The 18561-nt window shown below is 39.5% G+C and overlaps 1 protein-coding gene across 29 annotated transcripts in view; it reads left to right on the top strand.

Annotated features, from left to right (window-relative positions):
* The window catches only part of LOC126719029 (cell division control protein 48 homolog B), a 140124-nt gene that overhangs the window by 81684 nt on the left and 39879 nt on the right, over positions 1 to 18561 (top strand). For 13 of the 29 annotated variants that reach the window (XR_007653170.1, XR_007653172.1, XR_007653173.1 and 10 more), the window contains 2 exons: positions 581 to 688; positions 1226 to 1325. The exons of 6 other annotated variants lie outside the window; for them this stretch is intronic. Coding sequence is in view for 17 of the 23 variants with exons in the window: in XM_050421515.1 (XP_050277472.1) it covers positions 581 to 688; positions 1226 to 1325 (208 nt within the window). In the remaining 6 variants the exon portion in view is untranslated. Of the gene's footprint in view, positions 1 to 580; positions 689 to 1225; positions 1326 to 1534; positions 1805 to 1885; positions 2056 to 2792; positions 2922 to 4108; positions 4197 to 4321; positions 4400 to 4856; positions 5362 to 18561 lie in introns of those variants that run through there. 10 more of the 29 variants (XM_050421525.1, XM_050421524.1, XM_050421523.1 and 7 more) reach the window with 7 other exon arrangements.

Raw genomic sequence — 18561 nt, forward strand, 5'->3', positions numbered from 1 at the left:
AAAAATTAATAGTATAAGGAAATTGAGTACTTGAAGGTGTTATAAGGAGAGGAGAGGAGAGGAATATTCTTTTTTTTTCCTCTGTAAGTTGGGGCTTATGATGTAAGTGGGTTGAGGTAGGTATATGCTTATTGAAAAATATGGTATTAGGTAGTGTTGCAAATCAAGACTTTGTTAGGTTGGCTTTGTTTGAGTTTCTGGCCCTTTGGAATTGGAATTATTGTAGTTTCATTAGGCTCTAGTCAAGGGGGGTGGTATTGTGAGTATCATATCCTTGGTAATTGAACTGTGGATGATGTTGATCATGAGCAACGAGATAAAATTTCTAGTGTCTTGTTGATTAAATTTCTAGTGGCCAAAAACTCAAACTTTTCTGATCTCTATCTGCCTTTTGACACCTATCTTTTTAACTGTTCTGTGCGTGCACATGTGTGTTGACATTTGAGGCACACTGCAGATATAATGCCATTTTCTTTTTTCATTATTTGCCTATAAGATGATGTGGAACATGGCATATAACTGAACTGTGTCCCTGTGACACTGATTGTGATAGCTGCACTAAGTGATGTTTCATATGCAGAAGGGAGCAAGATGTTCGTGTAGCCTCTCAATTCTTTACACTAATGGACTCCAGTAAACCTTCCTCAAATTCTGCACCACAAGTTGTCGTAGTTGCCTCCACTAACAGGTTATTGTCTCGCTCAGATCTATAGAGTTAGAGTTTCTGCTGCTCTATTTTCCTACAAACTTGATTATTGTACATCTATAAGAGTTTCTTAAGAAATTTACTTTGTCAAAATATTTTTCATTACTGGTTATTGACTTATAGAATATATTTGGAGTTGCTACAAATATATGATTTCAGGTTGCCTTAGCGCATTTTTCTGTAGCTTTCCTGCTGTAATTTTGTGATTTTTTTATTGTATCTTGATTATAGCAATTTCTTAAATTGAATTGTGTGAAACTTTTATAATTGATTATTACCATTCGTTCTATGTCAAAGCTTTATTTCAAAAGGCTTATTGTGGGCAATGAGCTGTTGTTTCGTAGTGATTTAAACTTTCGAGTCTACCTGATCTTCTACAGAACTTAAGGCAATTGAATTATACTATGAGTTCAATATCATAAAATTTCCAGTTCCAGTTCCATTTCCTTTGTTTTGTATTTTGTACTGTTTGTATAAACCTTTAAATGTATTTTTAATATCTGATTTCTGTGTACGAAGAGTGGATGCAATTGATCCTGCACTTAGAAGATCAGGGCGCTTTGATGCTGACGTTGAAGTTACTACACCTACTGAGGAGGAACGCCTTCAAATTCTCAAGGTTAGCATGAGTCTCTTAAATTTATGAGCCATCCTTGGGTCCATTATCCTATGACACTCATCAGTCTCCCAAAATGCTTCCAGTAGTGCTTCAAACTAATTTTAAATCTTTTAGCTAGTTTGATAGGAGGTTGGATAGTTAAGTACACTATTATTGGCTGAAGGTTGACATTATTTGTGTTAATTAATTTTCGGCTCTACACAAAGAAGGTTCCTTTAGATCCCAATGTTGATTTAAGGACCATAGCTGCATCTTGCAATGGCTATGTTGGGGCTGACTTGGAAGCTTTATGTCGTGAGGCTACCATATTTGCGGTCAAAAGGTCTTCTGATGCAAATGAAGATGCCAGTGTGCTCAGCTTAACAATTGAAGACTGGGAACATGCAAAAACCATAGTTGGGCCCAGCATAACAAGAGGTGTTACTGTGGAAATCCCAAAGGTGACTTGGGAAGATATTGGAGGACTAAAAGATTTGAAGGTTTGTAATATAAACTTCTCATTTTGCATTGAAAGCCTCATGGAACTCCTGAGGACACCTTTTTTTTTTATTCTTGGACAGAAAAAGATCCGGCAAGCTGTTGAGTGGCCTATTAAACATTCTGCTGCATTTTCAAGGCTGGGAATATCTCCTGTACGAGGAATTCTTCTCCATGGGCCTCCAGGATGCTCAAAAACGACCCTTGCTAAAGCTGCAGCTCATGCCGCCCAAGCTTCTTTTTTTTCCCTGGGGTTCGAACTTTTTGCTTGTCCCAACAACTGATATGTAGCTCATGCTGCATTTGTTGGATGTTATTATATGGTTAGCGTTGAAATCCACCTGTTTTATGAATCACCTGCTATATGCACATCGAGATTACTCATCAGAAAATTAAAAAGAAGCATTTGCGACTGAAAGCTTCAAATTTAACTATCTGGTTTCTCAAGTGGTAGACATAATAAATGTTAACCATCACAAAACAATCTTGGGATTAGCAAATGGGCTAGTCAATGAGCTGTACCCTCTGGAGAGATTTCGGGTAGTAAACAGTGGCCAAGGAGACTGAACCAATAATGAACTAAGAGGTTAAAACAATCCTTTAATCCCTCCAAATCAAGCGTAGCACTTAATAGTAAAATCCGTGCAGAATTAGCTAATCTAGGGACTTGCCATAAGAAGAGACCAACAAAGAAAAAAAATGAAGAATTTTCCTTATCTAATTTGAATAGTTCCTAAAGAACTAACAAGCTATTGGATGAGGTTTTTTTTCTCCCTCAATTTAACAAAATGATATTTCCAATGGCAAAATGTTCTCTTTGGCTCTCCCAAAATGGCTATTTTTGTTATCTTCAAAAGAGCCCTTCCTGACATTTGATCCCTTAACAGATTACGATTAGGTTTATGTCTGGCTTTGGCTTATGGTTATGAAAATCTTTATGTTCAACCTTTTAGATTTTTACGCCTTGGAAATTCATAAAGTATGAATCAGTGGTGCAGAATTGTATTCGATGTATGTTGGAGAGGGAGAAGCTTTGTTGCAGAACACATTTCATAGAGCTCGCCTTGCAGCACCAAGCGTAATATTCTTTGATGAGGCAGACGTTGTTGCTGCTAAACGGTTAGTTTGCTTGTGTCGTGTTGTTAATACATGCTAAATATGACTACCCTCCACATGTTTTCACATTAGCATAAAACTATGTGGTGCATGCAAAGATATGTTTAAACACTAACCTCCACAAGCATGCCTAGATAAAACTTTGTGGTACATGCAAAGATATGTTTGCACAACTTAAGAATACATAATGTGAACTCATGATTGTGGGGATACGATACATGGAAGGATTGTGATTACGTGTTCACTTGCTGTTGGTTTCCACAGGATATCATGCTTGTCAATTTTTTTTGTTTCAATTCTAGTTGTAGAAATTTATATTGGATAATTTGGATATTTTTACAAAGGACATGGAAAATGGAATAATTTTTCTTTGCTAATTTTTTTTATAAATGAGTTCATTTTGTTTTTCATAATACTTAAAATAAGACCATCTGTATTTCATCCTTTTACATGAGGTTTTTTTATTTTAATACTAATCACTTACAGGAGGAAATTTCTATCAAATTTTCTAAAATCTTTTATTCTAAGGATTGATCTGTTCACTTTCAAATGATGACAGCATGAAATCACTTTGATTGTGCGTCTCCCTACAACTCCTATGATTCAAGAAGTACAGCACGTGTTAAATCCTTTCTAGTATGTATGTGTTTTGCTGTTCTGGAAACTCAAACTGGTTGCTTGGTGATACAAGCCTGAACAATTAGGTGGTTGAACTGTCTGTCCGCAAAATTCCAACAACTAGATTTTCTATAGAGAACCATGAACTATTTATTGCCATGCAGGATTAAGTATGATATCAGCTAACTTATCAAAAAAAAAAAAAAAAAATAGTATGATATCAGCTAGCCTGGTTTACTTGCTAACCAACTTGCCTTATAGTACATGTAATCTTAATTTGGCTTGTTTTCCTCACCCCCCCCCCCCCCCCCCCAAAAAACCACACACGCACCCCCAAAAACCTTATTAGTGTTCAATGTTGCAAAACTATGATTGTGTGATGTATAAGTTCTGTTAAGATTTTTAATTAATGACTTAATCCGGGTTTTGGTGGTTTTTGCACTGAGAGCTAGGTTATGTCCTGGCTTTCAATGGAAGGTGTTAGGATGGGATCCAAACACAATTAATAAACTTGTGGTTTTTTTTTTCTTCCTCTATATGATTATTATTATTATTATTATTTAAAATGGCAGAGGTGGAAGTTCAAGCAGCAACATTACAGTTGGAGAGAGGCTTCTATCTACTTTACTAACTGAAATGGATGGTTTATAATAGGCTAAAGTAAGCATTTGTTCGCAATAATTATTTTATTTTCCAGTTATCTTAAAATTTTCTGTAGGATAAAATGGAAAGAGCTTCTAGTTTCTTTTCCTCTAATTCATGTTTATGCTCATTTTCTTTTTAAGGGAATTCTTGTTTTGGCTGCTACAAATTGTCCTCATGCAATTGATGCTGCACTTATGCGCCCTGGACGCTTTGATCTGGTAAGAAAGTTTGTTCACTGTGTCCGTCATGTTCATAGTGAGTATTATACTTGTAAAGTTGGTCTCTCTCTAGTTAGTGCAAAGTTTGTGATTATGAACTTCAAAATAGCGAGTTAGTGAATCCGTTTGCATCCCTGTCATCTTGCATGAGATAACACTATATTACTTCAGATTCCTGAACTTTTTGTGGTACTCTTTTATGTAAGATATACTGTTCCAATTAAAGTTATAGTCTAGTGTGGGAAACAAGTATTGGTCTTTTTGTGGTTTTCCCTTGTAATTTTTCTGGTTTGCTTTGTGCTCTTTTTGCTTAAGCAGTTTTTTTCAATATACATCTTTCTTACTTATCAAAAAAAAAAGGTATTGGCTTGTTAGTGTCCTGTTGTTAAATATTTAGTTTTTTGGGTCTTAGGCAAGTCTTTTTTGACTTGTCTTTGTTTTATTAATGAAATTGTAGGTTCTATATGTACCACTACCAGATCTAGAAGGTCGGTACGAGATACTTCGTGTACATACACGTAGTATGAAAATAGGACCGGATGTTGATCTCAGAAGAATAGCAGGAGATACCGAACTTTTCACAGGAGCTGAACTGGAGGGTTTGTGTAGGGAAGCTGGAATTGTTGCTTTGAGGGAAGACATTACTGCTACTGTTGTGTGTGATCAGCATTTCCAGATTGTTAAGGATTCTTTGAAGCCCGCATTAACAAGGGCAGAAATTGATTCCTATGCATTGTTTATGAAAAACCCTTCTGTGAAACGCTCTGGTGAGTTTGTATCTAGTGTCAAGAATGATAGCAAGCACAAAAAAGAAACATTGGGTCCGTTATTTATTCTAAAAGTTGGTGTTGTAAGCTTTATCTTGCTGCTAAATATTTTCTCACTAGTACAGATCAAACCCTACTTGAACTAGCTACTACCTGAAGAATTTGCTGGAGATGTATGCTATTTTTTTGTTATAATTTGCCTTTTCCCCTCCACAATTCCATAGTTTAATGTCACTACAAATTTATAAATTTAAATGTACATCTCCAAAGATTTTAAAGAGGTCTTAACTAAAAGTGACCTTTTATGCATTTTGGCTTCCCAATGTGATGTTGAGGGTTATCTTAAAAAATAAATATACAAAAATTCATATGGCTTGTACAAAGTTTTAAATCTTTTTTTGGGGGCTTAAATACTATACACCCTCGTAGTTTGAGATTGCATCTAAATTAGTCTTTCAACTATGAAAACTTATAATCTACACGTTCGAATATTATAATAATATTAATGTGGTCTATCAACATCGGTTAGAATTTTGTTTTTAACTCATACGCATGATGTTGCTTTGGACAAAAAAAGGCATTGTTTTAGTCAGGCTAAACTGTAACCAAAGTTGCACATTAAATTAACATCGTTGTAATAATTGGGGCATATTAGAGCGACTAGACTGATTTAGATTTGACTCCGAACTTGAAGACTGTAAAGTGTATTTTAAGCATTTAGCCATGTTTTTTTCATTTGCATTGGTTTACATTTTAAGTTCCAAAAGATGGTCATTCATATTGATCTTCGGATGAGTGTTCTCATAGAAGCAGTTAGTATCAATGTTAGCAAAAAAAGAAGTTAATATCCGTGTGGTTTGTTAGCTCATCTACTAAGTTCAATAACCTACTGGTATATATTAATATACACGTAATTGGACAAATAACAATCTAGCTGACTTGGAGTTGAGTTGATTGATTTGCTAATTGCTATCCATGCCAATATTTTGTGGGTTTGGGCTATCCTCAGAGTCAAAACGTTTGCTGCTGGAAATACATATTAGTACATTGTATCTTTGATAAATTAGAATAGAATTGCCAACCTTTTTTTTTTTTTTTTTTAAGAAAGTTTCAACTTATAACGTCCGCTCCTGATAATAGCTCTTTATCATCATACCAAAACACCAATCGGTTTTTAGTGTAGGTGGGAATTGAACCATCAAATTTCTTATTGTAGGTGATGTCTCCTTTTCACCACATTTATAATTATATATATATATATATATATACACACACACAAGAATTCTCATTTTTAGACTGGATTTTTATGTGATTCAAAAATATCCCTAAACCTTACGTTTAATTGGAAAAAAACTTGAGGACAATCTAGTAAAAATATATTTCAAACTCCACTTCAAATGCCTACAAAATCGAATAAAGCTTCAGTCACTAGATGTAAGAATTAAGCTGTAATGCTTGTTTCTTGATCCTCTATTTCATCTTGCTCTTGTAATTCTTGCAACCTATTGTGGTTGGAAAACGAGGCATAACAGTAGCCAAAGATGTAAGAATTAAGCTATAATCCTTCCACATTGATCCTACTATCAGTTTTTGTTGATTACTCTCCCCAAATCCCCCCTTTTTACCTGGATCCCCAAGACTAAATGATCTTACTACTATTAACTTATTATTATTATTTGCTTCCACAAGCAAGATACAGTATTTTTTCAATTTATGTGAAGTATTAGATTTAGTAGGTTTTGTGATAAGCTGATATCCTTTGTTTTTTTCATTAGCCATCTATCCAGGTTCTAACTTCTAAGTCCTCTATTAAATATAAGTGCAATGTAGGATCTCCGATGGAACAAGAGACACTGCATAAGAACTTGGCATTGGAAAGTGAACAGTTGTTGAAAGGGTGCAACTGAGATAGTAGTGAGTTCCTACTTGTGTATACCCTTATGTATTTTGAGTATGTGAATTCTTTTTAGATCTGGTCCCTTACCTTATCTTTTTCCTCTTTTCTCATTTTAGTTCGCAATGGGTTTTGTCCTCTGTTGTTAGAGTTTCTCACCTCAATTTTGTTGCACTGTACAGTTCTGTTTATCATTTCTGATGTTTGTGGAGAATGTTGGCAACTTTATGATAGTAATTATGTATAACTAACAAGATGGAGATTGAGGTTGTGGAGAACTAAGTATTCATGCTTATCAAATAGAACTTTAGTGATTATACTTTTGCCAGGAATGGAATTATAAACATTTGCTCCAGGTGCAAGGATTTGGAGGATCCGATCAAAGTCTTCAGTTGGATGTCTCAAAGGAACTCGGTCTCATGGAACTCCTTAATTGCATCTTTTGTCCTTGTGGGCTGGCTCCAAGGCACTACAAATGTATGAAGAGACGAGGTTGGAACGCATACAGCCAACCGATGTTACATTTCTTTCCTTGCTCCATGCTTGCTGCCATGTTGGCTTAGTTGAAAGGGGCATGGAGTTGTTGGAATCCATGGCTAAAGATCATGGGTTAAGTCCAAGATAGGAACACTATGCTTGTGTTGTTGACTTGTTAGGTTGGGCAGGACTTCTTACTAAAGCAAAACATTTTATTAATGGATTACCTGAGAATTCACAAGCATTGCTAGCATCCATGGTGATTTAGAGATGGGAATATATGCTGCAAATCAGTTTTTTCAGCAGCACCTAAAAGCCCAACACCCTAAATTTTATTGTTCACTATCTATTTTCTTCCGAAGGGAGATGGAAAGAGAGAGCAAGGACTACTAAGAGAATGAGAGAAATGGGGTGGCAAAAGAAACAGGTATGAGTTGGATTGAGATTGAAAAGAAATTCCAAAGCTTTGTTGTTGTGGACAGAATGCATGCACAATATGGAAACATATATGGGGTTTTGGCTGAGTTGTTTAGACACATGACAGATGAGGGATAAGCTCCACATAAGAGGCTCATTCTCTATAACTTGGATAAAAGAATAATAGTAACATATTAGAATATAACTCTCTCGAAATCAACCAATTTGCAAACTCTAATGCATAAACTCTCATGCATAAATCACATTAACTTTATATATATAAAAGCACTTAGTCATTTTTTTTCTCTCCTTTGATGCTTTTGGTGTAGTTTACTTGTGATGATTGTGAAGCATTTGGCTATTTTCTTATTTTCTTTTAGAACAACAGAAGTTATGGGAGAAGTTAACCTCATCAATCATCCATTTTCCCATCATTGTTGATTAATTCAAAGGCATTCAACGTGTTTGTGAACGACAAGAGTCATTCAGAGTGTTTCCATTTATAAAGTTCCTCTTCTTTTTCTTTTTCTTTTTTATAAATTTAAAATACTTGGTTTATTAAAAATAATGATAACCTTATATTTAACCCTAAGTCTTTTATCTCTCTCAGGTTAATGTATGCACACTTTTATTGTATTGCACTGAGGAGGCATTAGAATGGAATATTAGATAAGTTCCAGTGAGAGACTTTACAAGAATTATAGTAATATTCAAACCTCACATGAAGTAGTTGTTATCTAAGAAATTGTTGTAAAAAAAAATTCTTTTGTAATTGAAACTATATTTATCATTTGTATAATTCTATGTGAGATTCAATTTACAGTTTTTTTTTTAATTATTAATTTACTACTCCATAAAAAATGTTATATACATTTTCTTGGTTTTAAAGGTAGTTGCTAAATTAAAATTTTTTTTTTTTTAACTTTTGTTATGGATGTATAATAAGTGGCTAACTTTTAGGATTAAAAAACTAAATTTTAGGATTATACAAAAATTGATAACTTCCATAAATAAATAAAATAAAATAAAAACAACAGCAACAACAACAAAAAATTAGGAACCGTGGATCCTGGAGCCTAATAATAATAATAAAAAAACAAAACAAAAAAAGGTAGTTGCTAAATTTTAAATTTAAGCTCTTTTTAACTTTGTTTTGGATGTGTAGAAAGTGGCTAAATTTTAGGATTAAAAAACTACATTTTAGGAATAAACAAAAGTTGATAACTGCCATAATAATTTTTTTTTTTTTTTTAAATACAACACCACCAAAAAATAAATCTAAGTGGATCCTAGAGCCTTTCCTTTAACCAAAAATAATAATAATAATAATAATAAAACAAAAAATTTGTGAGACTTTGTTATGGATGTGTAGTAAGTGGCTAAAAATTTTAGCATTAAAGATAAGTTACTCTCATCAATTAATCAGGATTTGCTCTTAAAAAAATATAAGAAACAATTGAGGAAAGAGGTGTAAATAAAAGTTTGGATAAATGAATCATTTAAAAATAAAGTAATTTTTTTCTATACTTCACTAAAAACAAAAACAAAAACACACAAAAAAAAAAAAAAAGTTTAGATATGCCCATAAATATGGGACTGAATTTAGTATTGATAATAAAAAGGAATAGATATAGATTTTAACAATTTTAACTTAGTAATACTATTATTTAAGTATATTTTATATTTTAGATGGTAGACTTGATCCAATTAGGTGTTGGAAAATAAAAACTGCTTCTAGGCACAATTCAATTGGCCTTGAACTTGGCCTTACAAAAAGGCATGATTTTGTTTTAAAGTGTGTCAAATGAGTCAGACAAATTTAATTTAATTTTATGTAGAAATAGGGAAAATAAAATTTAGACATTTTCTAAATTATATTTTCGTCACATTGATTTAACAAACATAGCCTAAATCTATATATATTCTTAAAACTTCTACCTAAAATAATTGTTTAATAATTTTAGGAAGTGTAAATTATTTCTTCTATTTTACAAACTCTTACTCGACTAAACTTAGCACATGCTTCCATTTTTACTAAAATTTTATTACAATTGCACATATTATTACAATTCTTTCATGTGGTTTGTTCAAAATTAGTTCAAATTTTTAAGGTTTAAGTACACCCTATTTGTGACAAGGAAATATCTATTGCTTAATGTGTACACATGTGCAATGAACATTATAAATTGATTACTACATTAACAAAATTGCCAAAAACAAATGATAATTATGGAATACTAGCCTTTGAGCACGCGCTTACGCACATACTTAGAGTCGGAAAATTATTGTGTACTCCCGGAGTACCATAAATGCGTACTCCCTCCTCTCACATAAATGGTGGGTCCCACTAATTAAATTCATGGTAGGACCCACCATTCATGTGAGAGGGGGAGTACGCATTTATGTTACTCCGGGAGTACCTAATAATTTTCCCTTAGAAACTCTTCTATTTTGTTGGATAAAAGTTAATAATTTGCATAAATTATAATTTGAAATTATTACTGTAGTTGCACGATTTTCCTGGTCCAAATCCTACTGATCAGGCCTTGGCCCAAGGCGTAACACACAATAAATCTTTGTAGGGGATGGGTCAAAGAACTTAGCCTCAGTGAACTTAGTCGGTCTGATGCATGGACAATGTTATTGTAGAAACAAAAAACACAAGAATGGATGTCTAACAGAAAATTCTATTTCCTGGGCACAGATCATACATTTTTCCTCTTCTTTGAGGGACTCCTCTACATTATATAGGCCTCTCATTCTTATCTGAACCTTACACTTGTTGATCATCTAAGTCCCCACTTGAGCACCTGTCTTATCAGACACCCTTATCACTCCTTTGTGAGTTGCAGTGGCCAAGGTAGCACTGTTCAGGGGTCTTTTTCTCATTAATGCGGCCAAGAGAGTGGTTGTGACATTTAATGTGGTGGTGGCAACTTTCCATGAGATATTTTGGGTTTTATTCTTTTTTATATGCTTGGAGGGTGAGCTGCAATGGTTGGGGCGAGCTCTTGATCCGGACTTCGTAATGTCCGAGGAGGAGTTACTCCTCGGACAGGTTTCTTTTACCGCAATTGGGCTTAAATAATGTTTGGGCTATGACTTCTCCTCGGACAGGATTCTTCTCGAACGGGCCCGTAGTTTAATTAGCCCATTATTTTGGGCCGGGCCCCACAATAGCCCCTCAAAACTCCGGTTTTTATCTCCTTCCGAGGAGAAAAGCGGGGTTTTGATGTTAGTGAGAGGATGGAAATAAGGAGGGCTTGGGGCACGCGTGCGGGCAGTTACTTTGGACGCGCTACAATTTACGAGACGCGGCCATTTACTCCCGGAGGCTTTATGTCCCCTTCATCCAATGGAGAGGCGTGGATCGGACGGCCAGCATTTTTTCTCGAATTTTTAGGCAGGAGCGATCTTTTCTCTCTCCCCCCGGCTATATAGGATGTCAGAGAGGTTCAGTTTTCCTTTTATCGGCGTCTCATAAACTCTAGAGGATTCCAGAGAACTCCATCGAACTCGAGAGATCTACGAATACTTGCGTCCGCTAAGCCTCCATAGCCGTTTTTCGTGAAGCGTCTCCTCCAAGAGAGATTTCCAGGCATCCTATTGAGCGTTTTGTGAAGGTATCAGTAAATTTCGTTCATTTCGCTGTTTCGATTCCCTCCTCGGATTTTACTTTTCTCCTCGGTCTTTATTTTCATTCCTCCAGTTCAACTCAGATGGGTAGATTCAAAAAACTAGTAAATACTCCGGCTGCTATGGAGGCCTTTAGGGCAAAATACCACATTCCCTCAGGGGTGGGGCTGCAGTACTGTCCTCTTGAAGGAGTATTGACAGATAGAGGCGAGGGAGAAGTTGTTATCCCCATGATTGCTTTCATAGAGGGAGGGATGACACTTCCCATGCGTAGGATTACAAGGGAATACCTGTACAACCATAGGTTGACGCCGCATCAGTGTGCCCCAAACATGTTCAAGATACTATGCTGTGTAGACGTCCTAGACGAGCGGATGAATCTAGGCTTTACCTGGCACGATGTGGTTCATCTGTACGAGTGTCACCACATCGAGAAAGGAGGGTATTATCTTAAGTCCCGATCCGAGGTCGTTAGGTTGATCTCCTGTCTCCCAGTATCCAATAAGACCGTGAAGAAGGATTTCCTTATTGCTTCAGGGGAGTGGAGCGATGGTATTCATTGTCCAACTCGGGCAGGAGTCCCAGGTGCGGCGTCTTTAGGACCAATCCTTTTTGGGAAAGGGTTTAGTATTGGGGGGTTATTTTTATCGCTTTCTTTACAATTGGAAAATTTCATGAACTAATCCTACTCCTCTTGGATGTTTACAGATAAAGTTCATGTCGCTCCTCGGCTAAGCCTCGTGAACGTGCCGGTGTTGAACTACCTTCTAAGGTCGGAAATTTACGCTACTGAGGACGGATAGTTACGTGCAGCTCATCTGGTTCTAGGCTATCAACCTCTAAGCCACTCTTTCCAAGCTATCGATCAAGTCATAAGAGCTGGCAGTCCGAGGTTGGCTAGGATTGACGTGTCTAAGCCCGGGTTCCTAGCTCGACGTGATCTTCCACCAGTCGTGCTACCCGGCGTTCGAGATCCCTTGCTAGCAGAGCAACTACCTCCGCCAGACGACCCTGGCGTTGCTGTTCCGGTTGAAGGGGAAACCGAATCATCTCGTCTTTCCCTTGAGGAAGAGATAGACGAGTTTTATTTTGAGGAGGAGGTTCAGCAAGCCCCCTTGATTGAGCTTTCTGATCCTGAAGGAGAGCAGGATCAACATTCCGCAGTTGGTGCTCCCTTAATCATAGCCTGCTCGGACGACCCCTCGGACGAAGAGATAAACCCCATGGCCGGTAAGGGAAAAACTTTACGGGAGTTGATGGCCTCCCGAGGGAAAGGTCAATCATCAAAAGGTCAATCATCAAAAGGACCAACTCAGTCACAGGTCCAGACCCTTCCCCCTGTGGTCTCTCAGATTCCCTCGGACCTAAGCCTCAAGGTTAATCCGGACCTGAAGAAGAAAAGACCGGTTGACGCTCCTGAGGAAGGTGAGGTGGTTGCCCAACCGACCAAGCAACAAAAAACCACCCGAGCGCCGAGGAGCAGAAGGGGTGACTCCGTGGAAAGCCGGGATGAGGAGAACCGTGCTGAGGTGCGCGCTACCCCGCGTACATGGAGCCCCAAGCTGGAGCTAGATGGGGTTGCTATCCCCTACAATGCGTCGATCTGAGACTATAACCGGGGCCGAGCAGGGTACGTAGCTGATGCCTTGGAACAACCCCTACTCCTTCCTCGGGATATGGAGGCCTACAGGCGGTTCTCTCAGCCTGAGATTTTCCTATCCCTCAAAAGGGATCTCGCCATGGTAAGTGACCCTTTTACTATTTTATTAAATTAATTTATTTAACCCTGTTAAATTCTAAACCAATCTTGTTTTGTTCGCAGATTACTCAGCAGGTATTTGTGGCTAAGGAGTTTTGTCGTGATAATCGCAGTCGGGCTAAGGTTGAGACCCAGTCTCGGACGGAGATGGAGAAAGCCTTGGGGTCCCTCAAGCACGATCACCTTGAACTCACGGAGAAGTTCAAGGAGTCGGAGAAACGGCGCAAGAGTGCAGAGGCCGGTTTAAAAAGTGCCGAGACCCAGGCGGAGGATCAGCGCAAAGAGCTGTACGCGACCCAGATCAACCTTGCCACCGAGAAGCAGGCAGTGCTGGATCTCAAGACTGCCCTACAAAAAGTCGAGGATGAGCTACGGCGGGTCAAAAAGGAGGCTCAGCTGATCCGAGAGGCTGCAGAGGCTGAAAAGAATGCTTCTCGCCAGCTCGGGGTCCAAGAAACGGAGGCCAGGCTATCCGAGGAGATTCCCGAGGTGTGCAGGGACTACTGCAGCATCTCATGGGCTCATGCCCTTGATGCTGCAGGAATTCCTGCGGATTCGGCGCTGAGACTGCCCGAGAACATCTTCTATCCTCAAGAGATCCGAGAGAATCCTGATGGCGCCCAAGCGGCTTCGAAGCAGGATCTGGCGGTGCCTGATGCCATCCCTGTGCTTGATAAAGCGAAGGATCCTACCACGGACTCTACCACCGAGGCTCCTCCTCCTCAGCTAGAGCAGAAAAAAGATCCTCCTCATCAGCCAGAGCAGAAGAAAGATCCTCCTGTTAAGGCTTAGCTTTTAGGCTTTTAATTTTTGTATTCCCCCTTTTTTTTTTTGAATGAGAGTCGTCCTGTTTTTGCGTTCTTTTGTAAGGACCTCTCTTTGTATTGACCTCGGAATATTAATACAGAATGTTTGCTTTGCTTTCTATGGATGTATGCTAGTACCACTCCTTTTTTTTTTTTAACGTTTGCAACGACATAAATAAATATAAACGGTCGAGATAAAAAGGATGCTCTGCAGCGAATTTGAATGAGGGTTGCTATGATACTAGACTGCGCGCACGCCTTAAAATGATTTCCCTTAAGTAATAATTTCCCAAACTGTCATAAGTAATAATTTCCCCTAAGTCTGTGGTCCAAGGAGCCATGCAAGACTTAGGTTCTGTTTAAAATTATGATAAATCGTCACAAGTAATAATTTCCCCTAAGTCTGTGGTCCGAGGAGCCATGCAGGATTTAGGTTCTGTTTAAAACTTGGATAAATCGTCATAAGTAATAATTTCCCCTAAGTTTGTGGTCCGAGGAGCCATGCAGGACTTAGGTTCTGTTAAAACTATGATAAATCGTCATAAGTAATAATTTCCCCTAAGTCTGTGGTCCGAGGAGCCATGCAGGACTTAAGTTCTGTTTAAAACTTGGATAAATCGTCATAAGTAATAATTTCCTCTAAGTCTGTGGTCCGAGGAGCCATGCAGGACTTAGGTTCTGTTTAAAACTATGATAAATCTTCATAAGTAATAATTTCCCCTAAGTCTGTGGTCCGAGGAGCCATGCAGGACTTAGGTTCTGTTTAAAACTATGATAAATCGTCATAAGTAATAATTTCCCCTAAGTCTGTGGTCCGAGGAGCCATGCAGGACTTAGATTCTGTTTAAGACTTGGATAAATCGTCATAAGTAATAATTTCCCCTAAGTCTGTGGTCCGAGGAGCCATGCAGGACTTAGGTTCTGTTTAAAACTATGATAAATCGTCATAAGTAATAATTTCCCCTAAGTCTGTAGTCCGAGAAGCCATGCAAGACTTAGGTTCTGTTTAAAACTATGATAAATCGTCATAAGTAATAATTTCCCCTAAGTCTGTGGTCCGAGGAGCTATGCAGGACTTAGGTTCTGTTTAAGATTTGGATAAATCGTCATAAGTAATAATTTCCCCTAAGTCTGTGGTCCGAGGAGCTATGCAGGACTTAGGTTCTGTTTAAGACTTGGATAAATCGTCATAAGTAATAATTTCCCCTAAGTCTGTGGTCCGAGGAGCCATGCAGGACTTAGGTTCTGTTTAACACTTGGATAAATTGTCATAAGTAATAATTTCCCCTAAGTCTGTGGTCCGAGGAGCCATGCAGGACTTAGGTTCTGTTTAAGACTTGGATAAATCGTCATAAGTAATAATTTCCCCTAAGTTTGTGGTCCGAGGAGCCATGCAGGATTTAGGTTCTGTTTAAAACTATGATAGTTGTAAATAGATCAGTAGGCACAGGATAATCACGAAACAAAACATGGGCTAAGCCATTTTCATTAATAATAATATCTTCTGAGGTTATTTACATTTCATGGTCGAGGTACAGTTTTTTCATCCAAATCTTCTAGATAGTAGGCGCCTATCCCTGCCACGGATGTGATGCGATATGGTTCTTCCCAATTGGGCCCCAGCTTGCCCCAAGAGGGGTTTTTTGCGCTGCCGAGAATCTTTCTCATTACGAGATCACCCGGACCTAAAGGTCGCAGTTTAACATTGGCATCATACCTTTGTCTTAGCTTCTGGTGATAATAGGCCATATGGATCGTTGCTTTTTCCCTTCTTTCCTCGGCTAGGTCTAGACTTCTTCCCAATAACTCGTCGTTACTATTTGGGGTAAATGAGTTAGACCTCAGTGTGGGAAAGTTGTTCTCGATTGGGAGCACTGCCTCAGCCCCATAAGTCATCGAAAAGGGGGTCTCACCGGTTGACCGTCGCGGCGTTGTTCGATAGGTCCATAAGTCGTGTGGGAGCTCTTCTACCCATCTCCCCTTTGCCTCATCTAGTCTTTTCTTCAGTCCGTTCACTATGACCTTGTTCACGGCCTCGACTTGCCCATTTCCTTGAGGGTAGGCGGGAGTGGAATATCGGTTAATGATCCCAAACTCGCGGCAATACTCCCTAAAGCTCTTATTGTCGAATTGAAGACCGTTGTCTAAAATGAGTGTGCGTGGAGTTCCGAAGCGGGTGATAATGTTCTTCCAGATGAATTTCTGGGCATCCACGTCCCTAATATTGGCCAAAGGTTCAGCCTCCACCCATTTAGTGAAGTAATCGGTTCCGACTATTATGTATCGCTTGTTCCCCGCAGTTTTGGGGAAAGGTCCGACAATATCAAGACCCCATTGTGCGAACGGCCATGGGCTAGAGAGGGGGTTGAGGACCCCTCCGGGTTGGTGGATATTTGGGGCGAATCTCTGGCACTGATCACACTTCTTAGCGTATTCTTGGGACTCTTTTTGCATGTTCGGCCACCAGTATCCTTGGGTGAGTGCCCTGTGTGCCAGCGACCTTCCTCCGGTGTGACTTCCACAAATCCCCTCATGTAACTCTTCAAGTAGAGACTCAGATTCTTCTGGATGTATGCAGAGTAGGTACGGCCCAGAGTAGGAGCGCCGATATAGTTTGTGGTCCTCTGATAGCCAGAACCGAGGAGCATTCCTACGTATCTTCTCGGCCTCTAATTTTCCCTCTGGTAAGATGTCGTTTCAGAGGAAGTTTTTTATGGGGTCCATCCAGCTGGGACTCTTTCTGATCTGATGGACCTGGGCCGGGTTTCTTCTAATGGGACTTGCCTGGACTAGATCTTCGACAAGGATCATTCGCGGCAGATTATGCGCCGAGGACGTGGCGAGAGTGGCCAGCGAGTCTGCATGGGTGTTTACACTCCTGGAAATGTGTGTCAGATTGAAGGACTCAAAGCTCGTCTGTAGGCGTTTGACTTGTCCTAGATACTCTTGCATCCTAGCATCTCTAGCTTCCAGCTCGCCCGTCACTTGGCCGACGACCAACCTAGAGTCCGAGAACGCTTCTATTACCCTTCCGCCCAATCTTTGAACCATCGTCATCCCTTGAAGTAAGGCTTCGTATTCGGCTTCATTGTTCGTAGCCGAGAACCCGAGTCTTAGTGATTTTTCAATGGCAGCACCGTCTGGCGATACTAAAACTATTCCAACTCCGGATCCTCTCTGGTTGGCTGCGCCATCCACATAGGCCTTCCAATGCAAGGTTCTCCCTGCTGAAATTGTGCCAACCGATTTTCCATCCATGTCTTTTTGCTCGGTTATTGTTTCTACAGAGGGTTCAGCAAACTCCGCTACCAAGTCTGCGAGGACCTGGCCTTTGATGGAGGATCTGGGCATATATTTAATATCAAAGGCCCCTAAAAGCGCACTCCACATGGCGATCCTCCCTATGTAGTCAGCGCTTCGAAGCACCGCTCGAAGGGGAAGCTGAGTTAGAACGATGACCGTATGCGCCTGAAAGTAATGAGGGAGCTTCCGGGTGGCATGTACTATCGCTAGAATTGCCTTTTCTAAAGGTAGGTATCGCACCTCGGCCTCATGTAATGATTTGCTCACATAGTAAACCGGTCGCTGCACCCCATTATCATCCCGTATCAGTACCAGGCTTACAGCATGGGGAGCTACAGCGACGTACGCAAACAGCACCTCGTTTGCCTCAGGGCTGGACATGATGGGTGGTCGTGACAGGTATTCCTTAAGTTGTTGGAAGGCCCGAACACAATCCTCCGACCATTCAAACCCTTTCCACTTGTTTATCAGGAGGTAAAAAGGCCGACATCGATCCGCTGATCGCGATATGAACCGGTTTAATGCTGCAATCATGCCAGTGAGCTTCTGCACTTCCTTCGGATTCCGAGGAGCCTGTAGGCTGTTAATTGCTTTGATTTGATTGGGACTTACTTCTATTCCCCTGTGGGTTACCATATACCCTAAGAATTTCCCAGACCCGACCCCGAATGAACATTTGGAAGCATTCAGCCGCAACCGATGCTTCTTTAAGATAGCGAAGATTATTTCAAGGTCTTTCACGTGCTCGGACACCCTTTTACTCTTCACAACCATATCGTCTATGTAAACCTCAATGATTTTGCCCAGTTGTGGCTCGAACATCCGGGTCATCATCCTTTGGTAGGTTGACCCTGCGTTCTTTAGTCCAAACGGCATCACCTTATAGTGATAATTTCCGATGGGCGTCATGAAAGTCGTCTTCTCTTGGTCTTCTAACGCAAGGGGTATCTGATGATAGCCCTGGAAGGTGTCTTGGAAGCTCATTCGAGGGTGACCCACGGTTGCATCCACCAATCGGTCGATTCGGGGTAAGGGGAATGGGTCCTTTGGGCACGCCTTGTTCAGGTCCGTGAAGTCCACGCAGACTCTCCACTTCCCTGTCT

Source organism: Quercus robur, chromosome 3 (assembly GCF_932294415.1).
Source record: "Quercus robur chromosome 3, dhQueRobu3.1, whole genome shotgun sequence".
Classification (NCBI taxonomy): domain Eukaryota; kingdom Viridiplantae; phylum Streptophyta; class Magnoliopsida; order Fagales; family Fagaceae; genus Quercus; species Quercus robur.